The sequence below is a fragment of the Anopheles bellator genome, chromosome X (genome assembly GCF_943735745.2).
Source record: "Anopheles bellator chromosome X, idAnoBellAS_SP24_06.2, whole genome shotgun sequence".
NCBI lineage: Eukaryota > Metazoa > Arthropoda > Insecta > Diptera > Culicidae > Anopheles > Anopheles bellator.
In genome coordinates, this window is record NC_071287.1 from 9,357,016 (window position 1) to 9,378,478 (window position 21,463).

Here is a 21,463-nt window from a genome sequence, read left to right on the forward strand (position 1 = left end):
CAAGTGCAAGTATGCTGCAAGTGCTATTTCCTCCACTAGTGCAGGACTGCTGCAGGCGGGGACCGTTCGATTGTAGCAGTCGGATAAGAGTAGCTAAAACTATGTTTTATAAATTATTAGCGCATTAATTGTTTGGGATTGGTTGGCAAATTTTAACATTAGTGCGGTATAACAACGTATTTGGAATGCGGTATAACAACGAACGGTGTTGAAGGATACCTGTGGATACCAGACTCATTCTGGGCCGCCACACGGGCCGTAAAAACGTCAGATCGTTTACGCTTCGCGTGGCAGGTTTAAAATATAAAACCGAAATGTCAAACATGTTTACATTCGTGTTTTTGGTTCGAAAAAACAGAAATAGAAGAGAAATTAATTGATTTCTGAATTGATTTTTTTTGTTTTTTTTTTAGAATTGGTTGCCATGGGCCTATTACGAAACTCGCATCGAACGGTCATTTGAGTTCATTTTGCTATAGCTTTCTCTTTCTGCCTTCTCTCTTGCTGTATTCTATTTTCTCACTTACTGTGTTCACTCGAACGATCGAGTTCTCGTTTCGAGTTTCATAATAGGGGGGTATATCAGCAAATTAGAACATACATTATCCTCTGTTTGTAAACAAAGCATTTCCTAACGGTTTTTACGTGTCCGCTGAGGCATAAACGTTTTGACATAAGTGCAAACAGTTTGACATTTATCTGAAATGTCAGGTCGTTTATTTATGGCCCATGTGGCGGCCCATATTGAATTGACTCAAGCTCAGTTTGGTGTACGTGAGCTGGCATTTTACGGAGCGACTTTTTATATAGAGATAATAATGACAGCTTTCGTTATGCAGTTGTGCTCGGATGGATGAGGCTGTTCACTGGAAATCATTTCTTTCGTGATGTACATTATAGGAAATCGGACCGTACTAACGTCAACTGTTTGGAAAATTATTTTTTGATCCAGAAAGTGGTACTTCCGCTTTCCGTACTTCTAAATCTACACACCTTGCTTTTTTCATTTAACGCACGCAGTCCGAAGTGAAGGTCGCTGTTTAACGAAAGAAGGCAGACGGATAGTGAATGACCCGCTCTGATTCAATTTTCCAATTTGGAGCTTCTTGAAAGTGAGCTAAATCAGACTTTGCTGTACAAGAAAACAGTTGCATACTGTCAAATACGTGCATGCAGAATTACCGTGAACTATCATTTTTCTTAACATGTCGATCAAATCGTTTAACGGAATGTTTATCAGTTTATTGACAACGACCCTACTTATGAGCCATATTGTAATAACAAACGGTACGTATGGCATCGTCGCTTTGTGCGTCTCTGCCGTATGCTTTGCCTGAAACTGAGTCAACAGATCGTATTGTCGATCAGCACTTCAAACTGGGTTTTGTAAAAAAATAGATTTGTTGTTTAATATTATAATCCAATTTTCGCATATCCAAAAGAAGATAACAACTTATTCTGTGTTAGTAACTTTTAAAATATTGTTCGTTGCTGGTAGCCTCATGAATTCAAGGCCACCGTTACTTTCACTTATATATATTTAAAGAAGTATTGGGTTGCTAAGTTATGTTTTTTGCTTCTTTTCTAGCTCTGCTGAAACGTTGCTACCAGTGTCGATCACGAAGTGAACTTGGCAGCTGCAAAGATCCGTTTCTTTTCAACGCGACCGTGGTGGAGAATGAACGTGGCGTTACAGCAGTTCCGTGTGCTTCCGGTTGGTGTGGCAAGGTTATAGAAGGAATGGGATCCTTCCGAGAAGATGGTAAATTAGCCTTTAATTAAAAGAGCTTACCGTATATTTACCGGGAGCATTTTCTTTAAATCATGCCACTTTCACATTATCGGTCGTCTTTTTTCTGGAACAGACTATGATATGGCCACACAACGCATGTGTGTGCAGCGAGGACCATCAGACTCTGAAGACCGGTGTGCGTACACGGTGTACAACCACAAAAAGGTGTATATGTGCTTTTGCCAAGGTGATCTCTGCAATCATGGTACTGTCTACTCTCGAAATACTCAACGCACTTGGGCCATTATCACTGTAGGATCACTGCTGTTGATGCTTTCGCAACGATTCTCTCTTTGATAGCTGCCAGAACAAAAACAATGACAATGACTCAGATTCGGAAGGTGGTGCAGTTAAAAAAAGGCGAAACTACTGAGGGATAGATGCGAATACAGAAATGCATTAATCGTACGTTTGCCTAATCAAAAAAGAAATATTTTTATCTGTATTTCATAACCACCTAACCATCGATGCCACATTCCGTCCAGATAGCAATTGTACTCATTTAATCACTCTATTTTACATTTGCGTTCTTATGTACCAACGACATGTATTACCTGTGAATATCGTACTTATTTGTTTTACATTCTCTGATGGTCTGTAAGATATATTTGCGACCGTTTTGAAAAAAAAAGTTAGATAAGTATATTTTTATAATCATCGATAAATAAAAATTGTCGACATTTGTTAAAAGCGATGGTTTATTTTATTTATTTAAAAAAATGATATTTACAATTTTGTCGTGTGAGTGTAATGTAAATTACAGCGCAGTTGAAATAATTTCATCGGAAGATGTTTTGTAGTTTTCACCTATTCCTTGAAATTTATTTTAATATAAGTTTAAGTTATTTCGAAATTAATCGAAACGAATCTATTGCCACATTAATGAGACTATAGCAAATACGCGTAGTATTTGCTGCTTTTCTTATGTCTAAAAAATAGATTATGTTAAAATGTGTCAATTGCAATTGTTTTAGTTTGCTAACATTGGCTGCCCTAATGATGTATCTACCAGGATGATGAAGATTGCTTTGGCTCGTCGGCATTGGCTTTCGAAAAGCAGATAATTGTTTTGTACAATATTTTGAATACACTACTACTATTATGGCATTAACTTGCCATAATATAATATAATATGCGGTTTACTTAAAGGGACAATTGTTATTTTGTTCCTAACACTCAAATATATTTTGTTCCTAACACTCAGATATACTTAAAATATGATTATTTATAATTTTCAGATTTGTTGAGGGTTTTCGCTGTTTGAAAGCAATCGCCACAGTCTTACCCGTGTAAGGCATTTAAACAATGTAAAAGTCCAACTCATGTGGAGGACATGTGTAGAAGGGGGTGAGCAGAGCCGCAGCCATAAGAGGGAAAAAAATGAAAAAAATAAAATAAACCCTAAAAATTATAGATACTCTAATGGTCTTCTGGCGTGATTATTTGTGACTTGATGCGTGTCACCATTCCTCCAGAAGATACACGTTTCTGGACTTCCTGGCTACTAGTGCCGGTATGATCAGTCTTCAATATCTTCGCGCTAGTAGGACCACTAGTACCGGATGGCGCGGAACTGCCGGTTGCGCTCTCACCAGTGACTACTTCGATTGTACCAGCCGACGCCCCGTCAGCGGAACGTATAGTGAAGGATGCGCTTTGACCGCGATGATATTTCGATTTATGCGTTGATAGCGACCATTTAGTTTTGAAGCGAGCATCGCACAGGGCGCACATAAATGAAACTTGCGAGTTCGTGTGCTTTGCTTGCCTATGGCGTTTCATAGCGTTGGTGGAACAGAAGGATCGCCGACACTCGGGGCATTTGTAGAGCTTGTCCTCAGTGGTTATTTCAATCTTTTCCAGACTGACTGTAATAATAAAACATTGATTATTCAAACGATTAAATGATAACTACAATTGATTAACCCCTTTGCATAATATAATCAAATCTATATATTGGGTGTGGCAATTAATTCGTGCGTCTTTTTTTTCGACATTTGTGAAATAATTACAACAACAAAACGTATCTGGGGGGGGGTACATGAGGTGTTCCGTAATGTTTTTGACATTAACGATTAATGCCAAACTGCTGCGCCTCTGTCAAAACGTTTACGCCTCGCGCGAGCCGTAAACCCGAGCGAAATTATTCTTTTCATACGCTTTGCTTACAAACAGAGGATAATTTAAGTTCTTATTTGCTGGTATAGCAACAAAATCGGAAAAAACAGAAAAAAAAATCAGAAATCAATTAATTTCTCTTCTATTTCTATTTTCTTGGACTAAAAACACGAACGTAAACACGTTTGACATTTCGTTTTTAATTTTTTGCTGCCACACGAAGCGTAAACTGTTTGACATTAATAATTAATTTTCACGCTAGTTTTCACACTTCGTGTTGCGCCACAGTTTCTCTTGCGATTAGTTTGGCGAATTATCAGTTTCTCTCTCTCTCTCATATATATATAGCGTTCACTCATTCTCGCGAAACCTTGGAGCTATTGATTGGTACTTAGCTGTCATTTTTATAACTGTCAAAATCTATTGAAACAATCCGCGTAGTAGTACTGCGGGGACACACGATGCGTAACGTAACAAGTTTGACGTTAACGATTAATGCCAAACTGCTGCGCTTCTGTCAAAACGTATATGTTTTGGCCGAGGCGTAAACAGTTTGGCATTAATCGTTAACGTCAAACTTGTTACGCTACGCATCGTGTGTCCCCGCAGTTACAAATTAATTTTACGCTAGTTTTCACGCTTCGTGTAGCCGCCTAGTATGACTACCTTAGTGAAAATATTGTCCGTCGTTAGCTACTACTTTGTCTCATATTTTAAGTAGTTCCGCGATTCCGTGTCGATAGAACTTCTTATCTTTAAGGAACGATCTACTCAGAGACCTATTATTCGATACCTTAATAAGAAATGAACCGCTCTGCTGTCAAATCGTTAGTCATGTAACGGAACAAATACTAGTCCGAAAGAGCAGCATCTGGTGAATTCGGCGGGGAGGATAACAGTTCCCATTCGGCATTTTCGAGATAGGTTTTGACTGGTTTTTGGATGTGGGGTCGAGCGTTGTCATTTTGAAAAATCAGCATATCATGTCTTTTATCTTATTCTCGTTGTTTTATGGCCAAGGCTTTGCTTCAAATGCATTAATTGTTGTTGATGGGATTGTCCTTCAATAATTTTATTAGGTTTTAAAAGCTCAAAGTACACCACACCTTTCATATCCCACCATATCATAACCGTTGAAAAGTGAAAATTTCGCTTTGGCTTCGATGGACATGGTTCACCAGCCTGTATCCAGGGCTTTTTGGTTTTAGGATTCTTGTAATAACTCCCCTTTTCATCACCAGTGACGATTCGGTACAAAAAACCCTTTCTTTTCAGCCGCGCAAGCAGAAATTCGCAAATTGTTTTCCTTCTTTCAATGTCTCTTTTTTTCAATCCATGTGGAACCCATAAAACCATTTTTCTAATAATTCCCACGACACTCAGGCGATGGGAAACTTTCGTGTGGTCAACTCCTAACATTTCTGCAAGATCTTTTTGCATCTGACATGCATTCCGATAGAGCAATGCTACCAATTTTTCATTATCAACCTTTTTTTTACTATTCAGGTCGCTCTTGTTTTGAAAGCCAAAATTACCACTTTTAACGGTGCAAACCACATCTAACACGTTTTCTCAGCAAGAACATATTCACCATAAACATCCATAAAAATATGATGATTTTCGGTTACAGTTTTCGTCATATTAAAGTAATTCCCGCAAAAACGCTTTATCAGGAACAAAACTTGACATGTTCAAATGCTCAAAACAGGTGTTGTTTACACTTTGACCAAACAATCTATACCGCGTTAGATGAGCAATGACAGTAGCTATCGAACACATATTTCATAAAAAATTGTTACTTTTAGTAAGTAATGCCATCTATTGTAAAACGGCACGAATTAATTGCTACACCTAATATATGTAAAAGAAAGTCGTGTGCACTATTAACTAGAGCTAACTAACTTAACTCAAGAACGGCTGAACCGATTTGGCTGAAAATTGGTGGCGTGGTAGCTTAGAACCAGAAGACGAATTTTTTTAAATTCTTTTATCCCGTCGTACCACATTGCCGTGAAGTTACTATAAAACGTCATATAACAAAAACGTATCTGACAGTGAATAGCGGTGTACAGATAACTGATCCGCGCAATTGAGTCCCACGATAATTGATCCCAATCCATAGACCATAGACCATAGACCATAGATCCATAGACAATAACCATAGACAAAATTACGTAAAGTTGTCATTTTTTATTCCTGTGAAAATTGCATTATAACATGCCACTTCTTAGACATTGCAATGTATTGGGCGGTGTCCGTAACATGTTGCCACCGTTTGGTCATTTATTCATCGGAGAAATCTGCTCCAAAAATTCGCCCAAAAATTCGCCGTCCTGGCCAGACGACCCGAAAAAAAGGTTTCGGTTCGGAAAAGTCGGGTTTTTAGTGCCGCTAAAATACTGGGAGAACAAGAGCGACTGGTAAGTAGCACCAGTGACTTGCATGCAATGTTGCACCCAAGTTTTGTCTTCCAAAACGTGTATGCAAGGCTGCATACAATGTTGTGCGCAATTTTTTGTGTTTAACTTGTGCACGAATCATTCACCGGAAAATTGTAACACGATAGTTGGTAAGCAATAATACTGAAGTATTGCAAAAAATATTCTTTGACCGTATCGTGCAGTATTACACAATTTATCCATGTAAGCCCAATCACGATGGTATACACCATTGTATCCAACATTGTTTACAAGTTTTGGAAACCAAATCTTGCATACAACATTGCACGCTATATTGCATACAAGATTCAAATTAATCACAGGTAGCCAAACAGGAGGAGTGTTGGTTAAATATATTGGATACGTTTACTTCGGACCTTGCAGTGTCTTTCGGATAGTTCGGACCATGTTTGTTTTATTGTTATGGAGCCACTTTCATGAAAAAAGTGTTTGAAAAATATTCAAAAAAAAACTTTAACCAAAGAGATTTGCTCCGCTCGTTATATTGAATTACTCAATACGTAGTACAAATAAAAAATTTTAAATTATTAATAAATAAGTAAGAATTGATTAAAAAATGAAACGAAAAGAGTGGATAAGAATGATTTTTATTAAAACAACTCTTAAGATTCATAAGAAAGCGCGAATACGCACTAAAGAGACCTTGGCCTTTTTTATAATGCGTGCGTTATTCTAGCAGAAAATCCTAATGTACTAACAAACAAATAATGATAAAAATTAAACGTGAAATTATCGTAGTATATTAGTAGTATATTCAAAACGCTATAAACACATACGAATCCACTTAGTCCCAAAATATGTGCACAAACGCTTTGAGTTAATCTATTACATAAATCAGATGTATTCATTCATTTTACACATTCGCGGTACTCTCCGCGGCGTTTTTAAGTTCACTAGAACGTGAAGAGTTCATTAAATAACATGGATTCCTACTATGTTTTCAAGTTTATTAATCACTACAAGTTTATACTATATGTACTACTTTACTAGCAAAAAAATCTTGACTAAATTCAGTATTCAGTATAAATTCAGTATTAAACACGTTACGGAATTGTGTTTCAAAACATTACTCGCAAAGTCAAGTAAGTAAAAATAAAATAATACGTTGCACATAAGTTCTTTCCATGGTAACCTGCTTCCTTGAATTGGATAATCAATTTGGCAATACCATTGTAAAACCACAGAACTCCATAAATCGAACTAAGGACACTATGAAGTTGGGCATATACTATGGAAAAAGGACGTTTTTCCCTAATGCTGGTCCTGCTGTGGTCGATTTTCATGTGTCATTCGGACGTGCTCTCGTAAACTGTACTTATTTTTGAATCGCTTGTTACAACGATCGCAACGCTTCGGCTCGAGCAAACTATGTTGGGTACGCATATGACGCCAGAGATTGGCTGATGTGATAATTAAACCACACATCTTACACCGTGACCACTTATTATCGGTAACGATATCTAAAAGTAGACAAAAGAAATTGTACAAATTAAACGCTTAAATGGAAAGAAAGCGAGCTTAGCGCAAACGCTCGAGAGAGAAAGAGTTCAACAACTCAAGCAAAATGATAGCTTCCGCAACAATGAAGCTACGATCCTACATTTCAAACTATTTCTGTACGTAAACAGAAAAACCAGAAGCAAATCATAGAAAAAACACAAATTCCAATAGTTTCAAAATGTGTAATATTGAAATGATAAAATGGTGACAAACATTTTTATTGCTACAAAGCAAAATTGTTCTAAAAGAACAATTTAATAATAGTACAAATTATGCACAATTGTCTTTCCTTCCATCTCTTTTTCTCTTTCTCTCTTTCTGTCTCCCTCTTTCTCTCCCTCTCGCTTTCTCTCTCTCTCGCTTTCTCTCTCTCTCTTTCTCTTTCTCCTTCTCTTTCTCTTTCTCCCTCTCTCTCTCTCTCTCTCTCTCTCTCTCTCTCATTCTGATCATTTCTTCGTTATGTGTTATGATAGGTCTGCTTGATATTGCCTTGAAGCAAGCTCTTTCACATCACGGATGGATTTTATTACGATTCCGGAACTATTGGCAGATACGAACCACAGTTGATTTCATTAACTCTTGTGACACCCATACAACTGGCCAGTGGTTAGCGAATCAAAGTATATCCTCTGAATATTTGAACATTTAATATGTAGTAATTAAAAAGGTACAGCCATTTGCAGCCGTCGATGAATTTAAACGGTGCGAGAAGATTTGAAGTTTGCAGCATGTACATTTTAGGTTCCCAGATCTTATTCCTTCATTTAACTTAATTTTACAGCAAAAAAAGTAACTTTAGTTACTAATCGATATTTTATTTATTATGAATAAACTTAAAGTTTCAACTTAAGCTTCATCAACATCAACTTTTAAGTTTGCACTGAAGTTGATGCACTGTCAAGATTCGAACGGACGTTTTTCGCATAAAACAGATGAAACATTAACATTAAGAAACAACTGAAGAAGGCATTTTGGTCTAGGGATGCCTTTCTGGTATGTTAGTTCTAGATCGTTTGACTCAAACGCATTATTGGTAAAGATTTCGCCCTAAAACAGCAGGGACAGGAGCAGCTGAGAAGACCACACGTAATTAAACAGGTTATTAAACGTAATAAAACAGGTCAGGTCATTTGAATAAAACAGTCTGGTAAAAAAAGCTGAGGCCGTACAACGTACTGCATGACAAAACCACGTCGTTTTGCACTATTATCTTTGTGTAAGAGCACTATTATTATTAGGCAACACCCGCTGAGCGCGGTCTTGTTTTTCCTTGCACCAGAGACAATGTTTAATTATCCATTGATGCTCTCTGTAACGGTTTGTTTTTACAAGCGGGGTTGTTGGTCCTGTGCCAACCCCCCTGTCACGCCGGCATCGGAACAATAAGCCGGCTGCGTGATAACCGGTCCCGGGATTCGAACCCAGGACGAGCGTTACCGACTGCTATATCGGCGGAGGCAAGAGCGTAATAGCATATCTTGATGAAAATAAACTTTGTTTCGCACCGGAAATTTTTTTCATGCATACGAGGTGTGTTCAAACAGTTTTGATAATTTTGTACTTACGCGAGTTACGTACATGCTCTGTCCAAAAATTTTCGCGACCATTGACCATTTTGAATAATCGGTCAATTTTTGACAGCTGTTTTATTGTGCGCGTGTCTGGCACATCGGCGATTTTTTGCTTTTCCAAAAAATGGATGGCAAGGAATCTGTATCAAATTTTGTGTAGAAAACGAAATTATGAGCTCGGATGCAATCGAAATGTTGACTATGGCTTATGATGAAGCTATTAAGACCAAAAGCAGCGCTTATCGTAGGTTCAAATTTTTTTCAGATGACCGAGAAGATGTGAACGTCAAAAAGTCAAGTTTGGTCTATTGGGAACAGTTTTGCTTAAAGTTTTCTTCAATTGCAGGGTCGTGGTGCATCATGAGTTGTTGCCAAAAGATAGAACGGTTAAGAAAGAATATTTCCTGCAAGTTATGCGCAATTTGCGCGAAGCAATCCGCCACAAACGCGAAATCCAAAAACGGAACCCAAAAGTCGTGAAATTTTTTGAACAGACCACGTGCATACGAAGTTCAAGATCGTTGCGTGAGTTCGAATTTTTGACCAAAAACTACAAACTAATGATGCCAAAGCCACCGTATTGACCAAATCTGGCCCCCTATGGCTTTTCTTGTTTCCAAAACTCTAATTACCGCTTTGTGGTCGATTAATTTAGGAGAAGACAGAAATCACCGATAAGACAAAACACGTTCAAAAAACAGCAAAACAGCTGTAAAAAATTAACTGAGCATTAAAAATAGCCAAAATTTTCAACATAAGTGAGTGACATGAGTAGCAACATTACGCCACAAAAAAATCGAAAATCGAATAAAGCATTTTCTCTCAAATCACAAATTCCCGGTACTTATTTGACAGAATGTATATTCGATTTTTGATGTTTTCGATGTTGCTACACATGTCTGTGACTTATGGTAAAAAGTTCGGACATTTTGAGTGATTGGTCAATTTTTGAAAGCTGTTTTGCTTGGATTTAGTGCATCTTCGATGGTTGTCTACTCTAAAAGTAACCTAATGCAAAAAAAATCGAAAGTCGAACATACGTAGCCAGAGTAAATACAAAATTATCAGAACTTTTTGAACACACGTCGTATCAATGATCCCTAAAAAGGGGAAATAATATATACAATTCTTAATCGATGTTTTAACCTTTTTAAATTGTGTAAAATATTTTTTGTCTGTGTTTGATCAAATCTTTAATTTAGTAGAACTAAACTTGGGTTCGCTAGCCACTGTAGCTTCTTTTTGTATGCAACATTTTGTTTAGCGATTCAAAATTGTTTGTAATGAAGCTTTTGGTTCATGAGCTACAGGAACAGTTATTTAATGAAAGGGGATTTGATGATTTGCAATGATAAAAAAAACTCCATGTTTTTGGTGATTTTTTAGGAAAAATATTTTTTATTTGAAATTAATTTTAATCAATTACATCTTGACCGACCGTTAATATCTATCACCTTTTGCCATTTTATAGGAGTTTTATCCATCGGCGAAAAACTTGGTAAAGTAATTTTCAGCGGCTTTTCGTTCGGTCAATTTTTTACCATTAAGAGAGTTTTACAGAAATCTAAGCGAGTCGTGTTTAGACAATGCAAAGTCCGGACTATATGGTGAATGCATTGAAACTTCTCAATCAAATTCAATCAATTTGTTACGAATCATCAAAGATATTTGTAGTCTGGTCTGATTGTAAATTTATTGTTACTTCCAGATTACTTCGCTCAAACGGTCGAGTTGCACAAAGTAGAGTGCCGAATTAATCGTTTCGTTACGTTTTCCCAATTTATGATGGAAAATTTCCTTCCAGTCCCACCAAACATACAACAAAAATTAGACTACCGTCAATCCAGGTATGATGTCGTTTTTGGAGGGGTGTCTGCGTTTCACCACAATCATTTGAAGAGAGTAATTTTTTTATTGAAACCATTTTTTATCGTTTTTTTTGGGAAGGTAGCATTTTGAAGATGATTTTAAACTGTATTATGGTTGATGCTGAATGTATATGTACATGCATGTCGATGTGTCCTGTTTGTTAGAATCCGGTCGCCAGAACGCTTCTACGTTCTGATAGATTGAACGCTGCGTTCTGATGACGTTACCGACCAAATGTGTTAAAAATTCTACTCGCTGATAGATTGAATCAGGGCGTTGTTATGGCGCGTCCGTTGTATTATCGTAGTACCAGTGTAACGCCTCGTCCATAGTATGAGTTGTCTCTACAGGTTTTTTGATATACTAGCGTCCACACTATCAGCTTTTGGGCGAAAAATTCCGTGAGTTCCAGTGAGTGAAATGACAGTTCGTTTGTTTATGCTTTGATTTTTCAGTTTCCTTTCCTTCTCCTTCTATTGCCATCTTTGTCAAAATCTGATCCGCTGTCGAAAAACTAGCCATATTTTTAGAAGGCAAAAAACATGCCGAAATTAGGCTTCAACGTTCGCATTGAAAAAATGCGTGAAATATTTCATGGACATAAGGCGCTCAAAAGCAACTCAAAGTAACTCACGGAACTCTAGCAAAAGATTAATAGTTTCTTGGCCTGCCATACATTTTTACCAAGTTTCTCATACTGTGGACCCCGGGTAACAGCAATCTCACCGTCAACCCTTTACTGAATCTGAACTATTCAAACAATTACCCACAATCATATAATTTAACGATACTTTCGACAATTGGTCTTCTAAGTGCGAAATATCTGTGAAACGAAATTTACAGGGACAAGGAAACCTAAAGTGCACGGTTTTTTAGAGTATTTAAAAAAACACTATTGGGATTTTCAATCGTTCTTTAGATGTTTTATAAATTAAAAACAAACAGCAACATAGTGCGTAAATTCTCTTTGTAGGCGATCGTCTGTAACGTACAATACATAGAATATACATATACATAAGTCACCAAAAAAAAACTTGCCTGAGAAGGTGTCACCCTTTGTGTCTGAATCTGAGATCTTTCTAATATGATATAATCGGATTTGATCACAATCATACACATACAGAACGGGCGATACAGGTTACTTAAGCCATCTATTGACTAAAATAATAAAAGTTCGAAATAAAATAAAGTTCCGATAGCCCTCCTCTTTCTCATCACTTCATCTTATTAATAACGACTTCGTAATTGATCATGCACAGCATACTGACGTTTATTGTTTACCTTAATCGTTTAAGCACATCCAGTGTGGTCATTATTATTCCTCAGTAGGGTTTAAAAATAAGCTGCTCAAGCATCAAGTATTTTTGAGACAGGAAGGGACATTTCGAGGCCATATTGACTGTGACTGCAATTGTCACATCGGGCAACTAAGCACATAATTTTGCGCCTCTATTATGCCTCGTCCACAGTATGAGTTTTCTCTATAGGTTTTTTGATATGCTAGCGTCCACACTATCAGCTTTTGGGCGAAAAATTCCGTGAGCTCCAGTCAGTGAAATGACAGATCGCTTGTTTTTGCTTTGATTTTTCAGTTTCCTTTCCTTCTCCTTCTATTGCCGTCTTTGTCAAAATCTGATCCGCTGTCGAAAAACTAGCCATATTTTTGAAAGGCAAAAAACATGCCGAAATTAGGCTTTCACATTGAAAAAATGCGTGAAATATGTCATGGACATAAGGCGCCCAAAAGCAACTCAAAGTAACTCACGGAACTCTAGCAAAAGATTAATAGTTTCTTGGCCTGCCATCCATTTTTACCAAGTTTATCATACTGTGGACCCCGGGTTATAAACAATATCAGTTTCGATCATTTTTTGCTGTTTATAACGTCTGTAAAATATGATTTGTGAGCAATTATGCATTGTTTTAATGATAGACAAGCAACAACACGTGCATGAAAAAGCTCAGCACAAACGATGTAAAATTACGTCAAATCATCGTCAACATAGAATTCTTCATTTGACTGTAAATTACTTTCAACAGCGCTCTAAAGAACGGGTGACTGGTGATCCAGGATACAGCATACAGTGGTGAGCGAAAAGAATAATGTGAATCGAAAAATATAAAATAAAATCAATTAATCATATAGAGTTCACCTAAATGCAGGATAAGGCTTTGAAATAGGCCCCGTAATACTGTGCAATAACACAAACAATGAATTGAAGTTGAAGCTCTGGAAATCTGTATATAAGGAGACGAACTAAACATGATGTGATAATTTTATGATGGGAATATGATGATGTCAACTTATCCCTTACTATGATTATCCCTGATTTGAAGATAAATTAAAATGAATTTCGACGCTGTATTTAAGTTTGGTAAGCTGTATGGTAAGTTTTGCAGTGTCCATACCGTACATACCCATGATTCAGAGCTATTCAATCTTAACCGACGTACATACGTGTACTCTAAATTTGTATAACTTGTAGGGCAACTCAAGAATAACCTTTTCTGTTTTAGAATAACTGGGGGGCTACAAGAGGCGTGAAAACTAGCGTAACATTAATTTGTAATGTCAAATCGTTTACGCTTCGTGTGGCAGCAAAAATATGAAAACTAAATGTCAAACGTGCTTACGTTCGTGTTTTTGGTACGAGAAAATAGAAACAGAAGAGAAATAAATTGATTTCTGAATATTTTTTTTCCGTTTTTACGATTGTTGCTATACCAGCAAATAAGAACTTAAATTATCTTGCTTGTAAGCAAAGCGTATGCAAAAAGTATTTACGCTGGGGTTTACGCCTCGGCCGACCCGTAAACGTTTTGACAGAGGCGCAGCAGTTTGGCATTAATCTGTAATGTCAAAAACATTACGTCACGCCTCATGTAGCCCCCCAGTAACTCCTTCATTCATTTCCTATGTCGGAGGGACAGAAATTATTTACTATGCAAGTTGTGCTGTGCAATTTTGCGGACAAGTAGCCACATCTTAAAAGTATATCTATCATCGCATTATGTCTCGAATTCCCATTTGTACCCCCCACCTCTCCGATGTATAGGATGACGTCGGGTTAGAAGGATGCCAGTAGCGATAGGTCGTGAACTACCGCTAGGAAACTACATTATAATTTTTTCATGCTTCAGCTTCATGTGGCGCTTAAGATTAGCCGTGCGTGACAGGATTGCGCCACAGATAGCGCATTTCGTGAGGCCCCTGTGTATGTGCTGGTGCATCGTGAGCGATTTCCAGGCGACGAAGCTTTTGTCGCAATCTTTGCATTTGAACTTTTTCGGTTTCATTTTGTGCTCATACACTTCTGCAAGAGAGAAGAGAGAAAACAATCATCAAAACTATTTGGTAAGGCGTTGGGGGTTTCGATTTGTATTAAAAAGAAAGCTTTAATTCCATCTACTTCCAGATTCTTAAGTCGTAACAAGGCATTTATCTGGTAGTTCTTTTTGCGAATAGTTATATTTTTCACAAAATACAAACCGCGAAGCGAATATACTGAATACTGAACGCTCCATAAAAAGGGATTATGATTATCACATTTCCTACCGATTTTGCGGATTCGAAACCCAACGCACCAATTCTAGCGCTCCTCTTATATTAAGGCAACGGTATTAAAAAAAATTCAAAAATATGCCTGTATATGTAATTTTTACATACTGCATATTAATATCAACGAAAAAACATGTAGCACCTTACAATTTATCATATAATGATGATTTGTAACTGAGGATTTGTAACGGTGGAATTAGTTTACGATTGCAGTTTAGTCGAATGCATATATATAGATACATTGCAATACCAATACTTAGTATAACCGTGAGATGATGCTTGAAATGCATTCGACCCGTTCGACGGGCCCAGCCCGGCCCGTTTATTGAAACATTACAACAAAAGTTTGCAATACTGGCTGATTTGTTTATAAAAAATGCCTGTCATAAATGGCTTAAATAATAGTGAAATTTACCATTTACATTTACCAATCGATTGTATTACGGAATTTAAATATCGATTGTTATTTAATTTTTGAAATTTTTATTTATTATAACCCATAAAAAAGAATTTAGAGGTTTAAGGAAAATTCAAAACAATACCGAACCTTTCCAGAATGTAGATGCAAAAACAGTTTGTGTGCGCCCGAATGTTCACAGAAGATAAAAAAGTGAAGTTCGACGCAATCTACAATTTATGTAAAGATGTGCTATGACCTCTGGGCTCCTGGACAGCCAATGCTTAAATTGATTGGAACAACGCGCAACCCATTGAATACGCCATATGTATTGAAGCGTGTGCCAAACCATGATTAAAACAATTGTATAGAAGGAGTAGCTTAAATTATACTATGTTTAGAAAGAAGATCAAATGAACTGATGAAAAATTTAAAAAGAACATGCCAAAGAGAAAATAAAATCAAAACGTGGATTACATTTTGAGAACGCTTTATAAAACATTTAAAATAGTCTAGATACTTCATCTACTAAATGTGAAGTAATACATTGAATGCTACAGCCAAATCCATACAATATAATCTTTGTTTCTCTCTCACTTTCCCCTCTTTACTCTTTAGTTGCTTTAAGCTTGTATATGCTTATGCATTCCCTTGTCCCGCTGAACTTCTTTGCAATACCACTAGAAAGCCACCAACCAAACCAACCAAAACTGTTACCTCAAAGAGAAAGGCATGTAGTTGGATGACTATTGGATCAATTCCGCTTTCATGTTCCGAAAGTTGAATCTAGCGTCCAGCTTCAGCGTCACCTGATGGATCTTGTTCAGGTGAATTCGCATGTCGTAGCTGCGCGAGAACGAGCGCAAGCAGACGGGACATTTCGTTTTTCCAGAGTGCAGATCCTTGTGCAGTGTCAGAGACATCGGGTGTTTGAAGCCCTTCCAACAGATACTACACCGGAAGCGGAGCTCCGTGTCTGGAAATTGAAAGACGAATATAGAAAAGAGGAAATAGATACAGAGAGAGAAAGAAAGAGAAAGAAAAAGTGCGTGGGCGTGTGTTCGCGACCGATAGAAGCGTGGCATTAAACAACCGCCACCGAAAATGACGATGTTTAAACCCCTTATTATTCTGCTTGCGTAGACGCAAAACTGTAATTGAAATGAAGAGCAACACTTGACACGACACAAATTACTAGGTGATGTGACCGAAATCTCACGAAGTGATTGATGATTTAAGTAAAGCACAAGTAAATGGTAGATCGTATTATTTAAGTGCAAATATCGCAATATCGATTAAACACTGCTGCACATTGTTTACCAGAATAGCTTAATCCAAACATATTTGACGTACATAGGAAAAGAGATATCCCGCCATTTTTTATTGACATCAACGGGTTTATTGTAATAAACGCTTGGTTTCATTGTATCACTGTGCAATTCAAAAACTTAGCAATTCTTCCCCATGGTTGTTAAATTTTCAATTGAAAAAAGGCAGCGCCCACATTGCTGCATTTATGTACCCGCAATAGAAATTGCATCCTTAGCGACTTTACTGAAGACAAAATCAATCAAATATATGAAACGAGCTCAAAACAAATATTACGTTTAAACAATCGCAATCGCACACGTAAACACACGATCAATAAACATCTCTGATGCCAATAAGAACAACATTGTATTGATAGAATGACAAGATTCCAACAAATGAAGAAAAAAATTCAAGTAGTATAGTATTTTTTTATTTGTGTGCAAAGTTGATTTATTTCCACGTTTCACCTTAAACTTGTACTCAGATATAAATAATAATCAATTCATGTTTTTGTAATGTTCACGCGAACACATGATACTATTTTTATTTTTTATGAGCTACTAACAATCTTTGCAAAAAACATCTAGCAAAAGTTCTCCTCATAGTAAACCGATTTCCATTTCTACGTAAGCAATACTCGTCTATGAAATGGCATAGAATTACTACAAAAAGACACATAACAATGTGCCTAAACTGCTCAAATTTTTTTAAATAACAAAAGAAAACTGTTTTGAAATTATTTGGTTTGGCTTAATGTTTCGAAGCCCCGAAACATAATTTGAATGCATCATGGGTAACAATTTTCACCATGACTGATGCATCATTACGACCAACATAAATCAGTTAAAATTATAAACTAGCGCTGACGGTTGAACGTACATAAAATACTGTCCAAAAAAGCAACAACTAGTAAATGAAAAGAAAGCACAATTTGTCATGTATAAAATACAATGCTTACCTTGCAATATGTTCGATTTCTGCTCGTCTGATGACCCCTGGAAGATACGACCTATGAAAAAGGCAAAGCAGACATGGAATCAGCTGCGGTATAAGAAACGGGCTTACTCCCATAGTCATTTATCAGGACATCTACTTACTCATATCTATATCTGAACCTTCGATTTCTATGTTGTCCTGTGCCATTTCATCGTCATCGACATCTTTATCCTCTATATTTTCACCAACTAATTCGTAGCTTTCTGTTTTGAAACGATTGAAAACGGTTTATATGTTCAATAAACAGTGTCATAAAAAGTATGAAGATTAATTTTTAATGCTATTACGAAGGTTATATTTCCATAATAGCTTATTTCATCTATATACCTTGCATAAATGAGTTATTGTTCGCGCTTCCAGTTGTCATTGCCTCACCAACGCTGATAAATTCTGGCATCTCGATTTTAAGTGCTGCAGCCGAAGATTGAGCTGATTCCGTGTAAGTTTCAACTGCGGAAGACAAAATCGATTCAAAAATGGCTCTCAGTACTGTGATTATATCCTTACTACCAGTTTGGTCCTGTTGTTCTTGCTGTGTACGTGACGCATCAACCTTGGTAGTCGCGATGGTGTAGGCTTCCGGTTCAAAAATGTCACTGTCACCCGACTGCCCAGAAGCTGTGGCAGTTACAGCGACTGTCATTGCTGGTACAGTGCTGGCTGCTGATTGTGAAGTAATAATCTGCTGTATCTTTATTTTTTTCTTTTTTGGTTGGACTACACTGTCGACTACTTCCTGTAACGTTGTGGCTTGCGTTTGGACTGGTTGTTGAATTTGTGGCTGAAGGTGCGATTGCTGTTGCTGGGATTGCTGCGCAACTTGTTGCACTTGCTGTACTTGCTGAACATGCTGCACTTGCTGTACTTGTTGAACTTGTTGGACTACTTGTGGGACTTGCTGCATCTGTACTTGCACTTGTTGGGACTGTTGAGCGGCTTGCTGTTGTTGCGACGTTTGCACTTGGATCTTAGCAATCGCCGACTGTTGCTGTTGTGGCGGCTGTGCAATAGGCACGGTAATAGTACCACTGGGTGTCGTCAGGGCCGGCATCTCGGTTGTTGCGGCTTTGATTATTGTTTTACTGATGATCGGTGTTTGTATTTGCGCCTGCAGTAACTTCGGTTGATGGACGATAGTTGAGTTAGATGGCAGAGTGAGGAACAGGGAATCCGCGGTCGTTATCGTGGTAGGCTTTTCCAGTAGCGCAGTCTGACCTTGCGATTGTAGTAGCTGTTGCGCGATGGAGGCAGACGAACCCGTCTGTTGCTGTTGTTGCCGTGGTTCGTTCGAGCTATCGGTTAACCCTCGGATCGATAACAATTCAGCTGTGTGCAAAAACGATGGCAACTGATCCTGGGCGACGCTCACCTCGCCCTGGTACATAAATTCCACGATAGACATCAGGTCGCTGTGGCGCACATTTTTAAAGATGATCACCGGATGCTGGCAAGGATTTTCCTTGAATACTTCTTTGAAGTACGGGCTGCAGGCAGACAGTAAAATCTTGTGTGCGCGGATTTTGCGACCCTCGCAGCAGAGCGTAACGTCCACAAAGTCCTCCTCGTAACGGAGAGCATCAAAAGCTCCGGCTATGTAGTTTGTGTAATTATTCCACCGCAGCGAAAATTGCTGAGGTGACATGTTTGTTAGATTAGCCATGTTTCTATTCGTCCCTTCAACTTGCCACGAATTTATTCCATTGCATCCGATTCAATGACAATAATCACGGACCATCGAGCCATACAATAAAACTTTGTTAACTATTTCCTCCCTAATTACATTTATTTTTGTAATTAATTGCTCTACGAACAGGTTACTTATTTAGTTCCGACTTTCCAAATCCAAACACAGCACATATCGACTCCACCAAAACTCGGCATACTATAATTCAACACTATTGCAAATCAAAATGAATGAATACACACACACACACTATGCACGCACTTATACAATGTGTATATGTGTAAAATACTGTGCTTCACAGAAGCATTCACTGAGAGCAAACGTCGAGTTTCTTTTTCTTCCTTTTCAAAAATGTCGCCGCGTCACCCAAACCAAGCCAGTAGTTCCACGGAATGGTATTCTTCTTATTACTTAAGAGATCAACCTTAACGGGCCAAAGGCTTTATCAATAAATACAAGCTAACCGAAACCGTGGGAGAGTGAGTAAAGCGCATTCAGCTGGAATCGGATGTTGGCTTGGAAAATGGTTTCCTTAAAACTGTAGCACGATTCGTCCATAGGGTCAAAACAAAAAACGATTATCACGATTATTTCACGATGTTTTCATTCAAAATAAACAGCTGAGATGCACACTTAGTTGTTTCACCCAGCTATGAGAGATACTTTTGCGGCACTCGCCCGAACTAATCGTTTTTCCGCTTCCAATGCGTATTCCGCACAAGCGTTGCGACGAAGCTCGCAGCAGCAATTTAAAGAATATGGATTATTTCCATCCTCACTAGAGGGTTCACTAAAATCTCTTCAATGATGATTGGTTGAAATATTACGTCCGTAAGTTCTGATTGGGTGAACGTTACATTCTGAAGGCACTATTATCCCCATTTGTGAAAAATGCCGCTTCATGATTGGTCGATGTCTGCTATGTTTAATGCGCGTCCGCTGTTATAGCGAATGAAAAAGTCTATACAACGATAGTCTCTTATAACGAATTATGTACATAATCCATGCCATAATTTTAACTAATCAGAATATTTCACGCAACAGCACCAGAACTTAGCTTTTCATTTATCTTAAAGTTTAATTTAAAAATATATTTTTTAGTTTTTTATGTATAATTGTTTATAATTATGAATGTTCAAATGTTCGCGTGAACACAGAAAGAGAGAAAGCTGAATACAGCAAGAGAGAAGGCAGAAAGAGAAAGCTACAGCTAAATAAACTCAAATGAACGTTGGAGTTCTCGATTCGAGTTTCGTAACGACTCGTCCACAGTATCTGGGCGGCTACATGAGGTGTTCCGTAATGTTTTTGACATTACAGATTCATGCCAAACTGCTGCGCCTCTGTCAAAACGTTTACGGCTCGCGCGAGCCGTAAACCCGAGCGAAATTATTCTTTTCATACGCTTTGCTTACAAACAGAGGATAATTTAAGTTCTTATTTGCTGGTATAGCAACAAAATCGGAAAAAACAGAAAAAAAAATCAGAAATCAATTAATTTCTCTTCTATTTCTTTTTTCTTGGACTAAAAACACGAACGTAAACACGTTTGACATTTCGTTTTTAAATTTTTGCTGCCACTCGAAGCGTAAACGTTTTGACGTTACAAATTAATTTTACGCTAGTTTTCACGCTTCGTGTAGCCGCCTAGTATGAGTTTTCTCTACAGGTTTTTTGATATGCTAGCGTCCACACTAGTAGCTTTTGGGCGAAAAATTCCGTGAATTCCAGTGAGTGAAATGACAGTTCGTTTGTTTATGCTTTGATTTTTTAGTTTCCTTTCCTTCTCCTTCTATTGCCATCTTTGTCAAAATCTGATCCGCTGTCGAAAAATTAGCCATATTTTTGGAAGGCAAAAAAACATGCCGAAATTAGGCTTCAACGTTCGCATTGAAAAAATGCGTGAAATATTTCATAGACATAAGACGCTCAAAAACAACTCAAAGTAACTCAAGGAACTCTAGTAAAAGGTTAATAGTTTCTTGGCCTGCCATGCATTTTTACCAAGTTCCTCATACTGTGGACGCCGGGCTATAGCAACAAAATCGAAAAAAGAACAGAAAAAATATTCAGAAATCAATTTCTTTCTCTTCTATTTCTGTTTTCTCGGACCAAAAACACGAATGTAAACACGTTTGACATTTCGGTTTTATATTTGCAGCCACACGAAGCGCAAACTAAATGAAATTTTTGTGGTCCGATTTGCG

General features: G+C 37.6%; 2 protein-coding genes across 5 annotated transcripts; one reads left to right on the plus strand and one right to left on the minus strand.

Annotated features, from left to right (window-relative positions):
- The first annotated feature begins 844 nt into the window (after window positions 1-844).
- Window positions 845-2,445, plus strand: LOC131213542 (uncharacterized). 3 transcript variants are annotated; one of them, XM_058207602.1, is made up of 4 exons: window positions 845-1,287; window positions 1,589-1,762; window positions 1,866-1,979; window positions 2,049-2,445. In XM_058207602.1, exons 1-4 carry the CDS (start codon window positions 1,206-1,208, stop codon window positions 2,087-2,089), a joined length of 411 nt encoding a protein of 136 aa, XP_058063585.1. In that variant the 5' UTR covers window positions 845-1,205; the 3' UTR covers window positions 2,090-2,445. The 3 variants fall into 3 exon arrangements, with proteins under 3 accessions (XP_058063585.1, XP_058063584.1, XP_058063583.1); XM_058207601.1 differs by having other exon boundaries at window positions 845-1,112; window positions 1,241-1,287; window positions 1,866-2,445; XM_058207600.1 differs by having other exon boundaries at window positions 1,866-2,445.
- A 45-nt stretch (window positions 2,446-2,490) lies between these two features.
- Window positions 2,491-19,982, minus strand: LOC131214085 (modifier of mdg4-like). 2 transcript variants are annotated; one of them, XM_058208444.1, is made up of 5 exons: window positions 18,083-19,982; window positions 17,900-18,022; window positions 17,674-17,775; window positions 17,535-17,585; window positions 2,491-3,660 (listed from the first exon to the last, which is right to left on the minus strand). In XM_058208444.1, exons 1-5 carry the CDS (start codon window positions 19,230-19,232, stop codon window positions 3,212-3,214), a joined length of 1,875 nt encoding a protein of 624 aa, XP_058064427.1. In that variant the 5' UTR covers window positions 19,233-19,982; the 3' UTR covers window positions 2,491-3,211. The 2 variants fall into 2 exon arrangements, with proteins under 2 accessions (XP_058064427.1, XP_058064429.1); XM_058208446.1 differs by lacking the exon at window positions 2,491-3,660 and adding an exon at window positions 10,897-14,623.
- Between the last annotated feature and the right edge of the window lie 1,481 nt (window positions 19,983-21,463).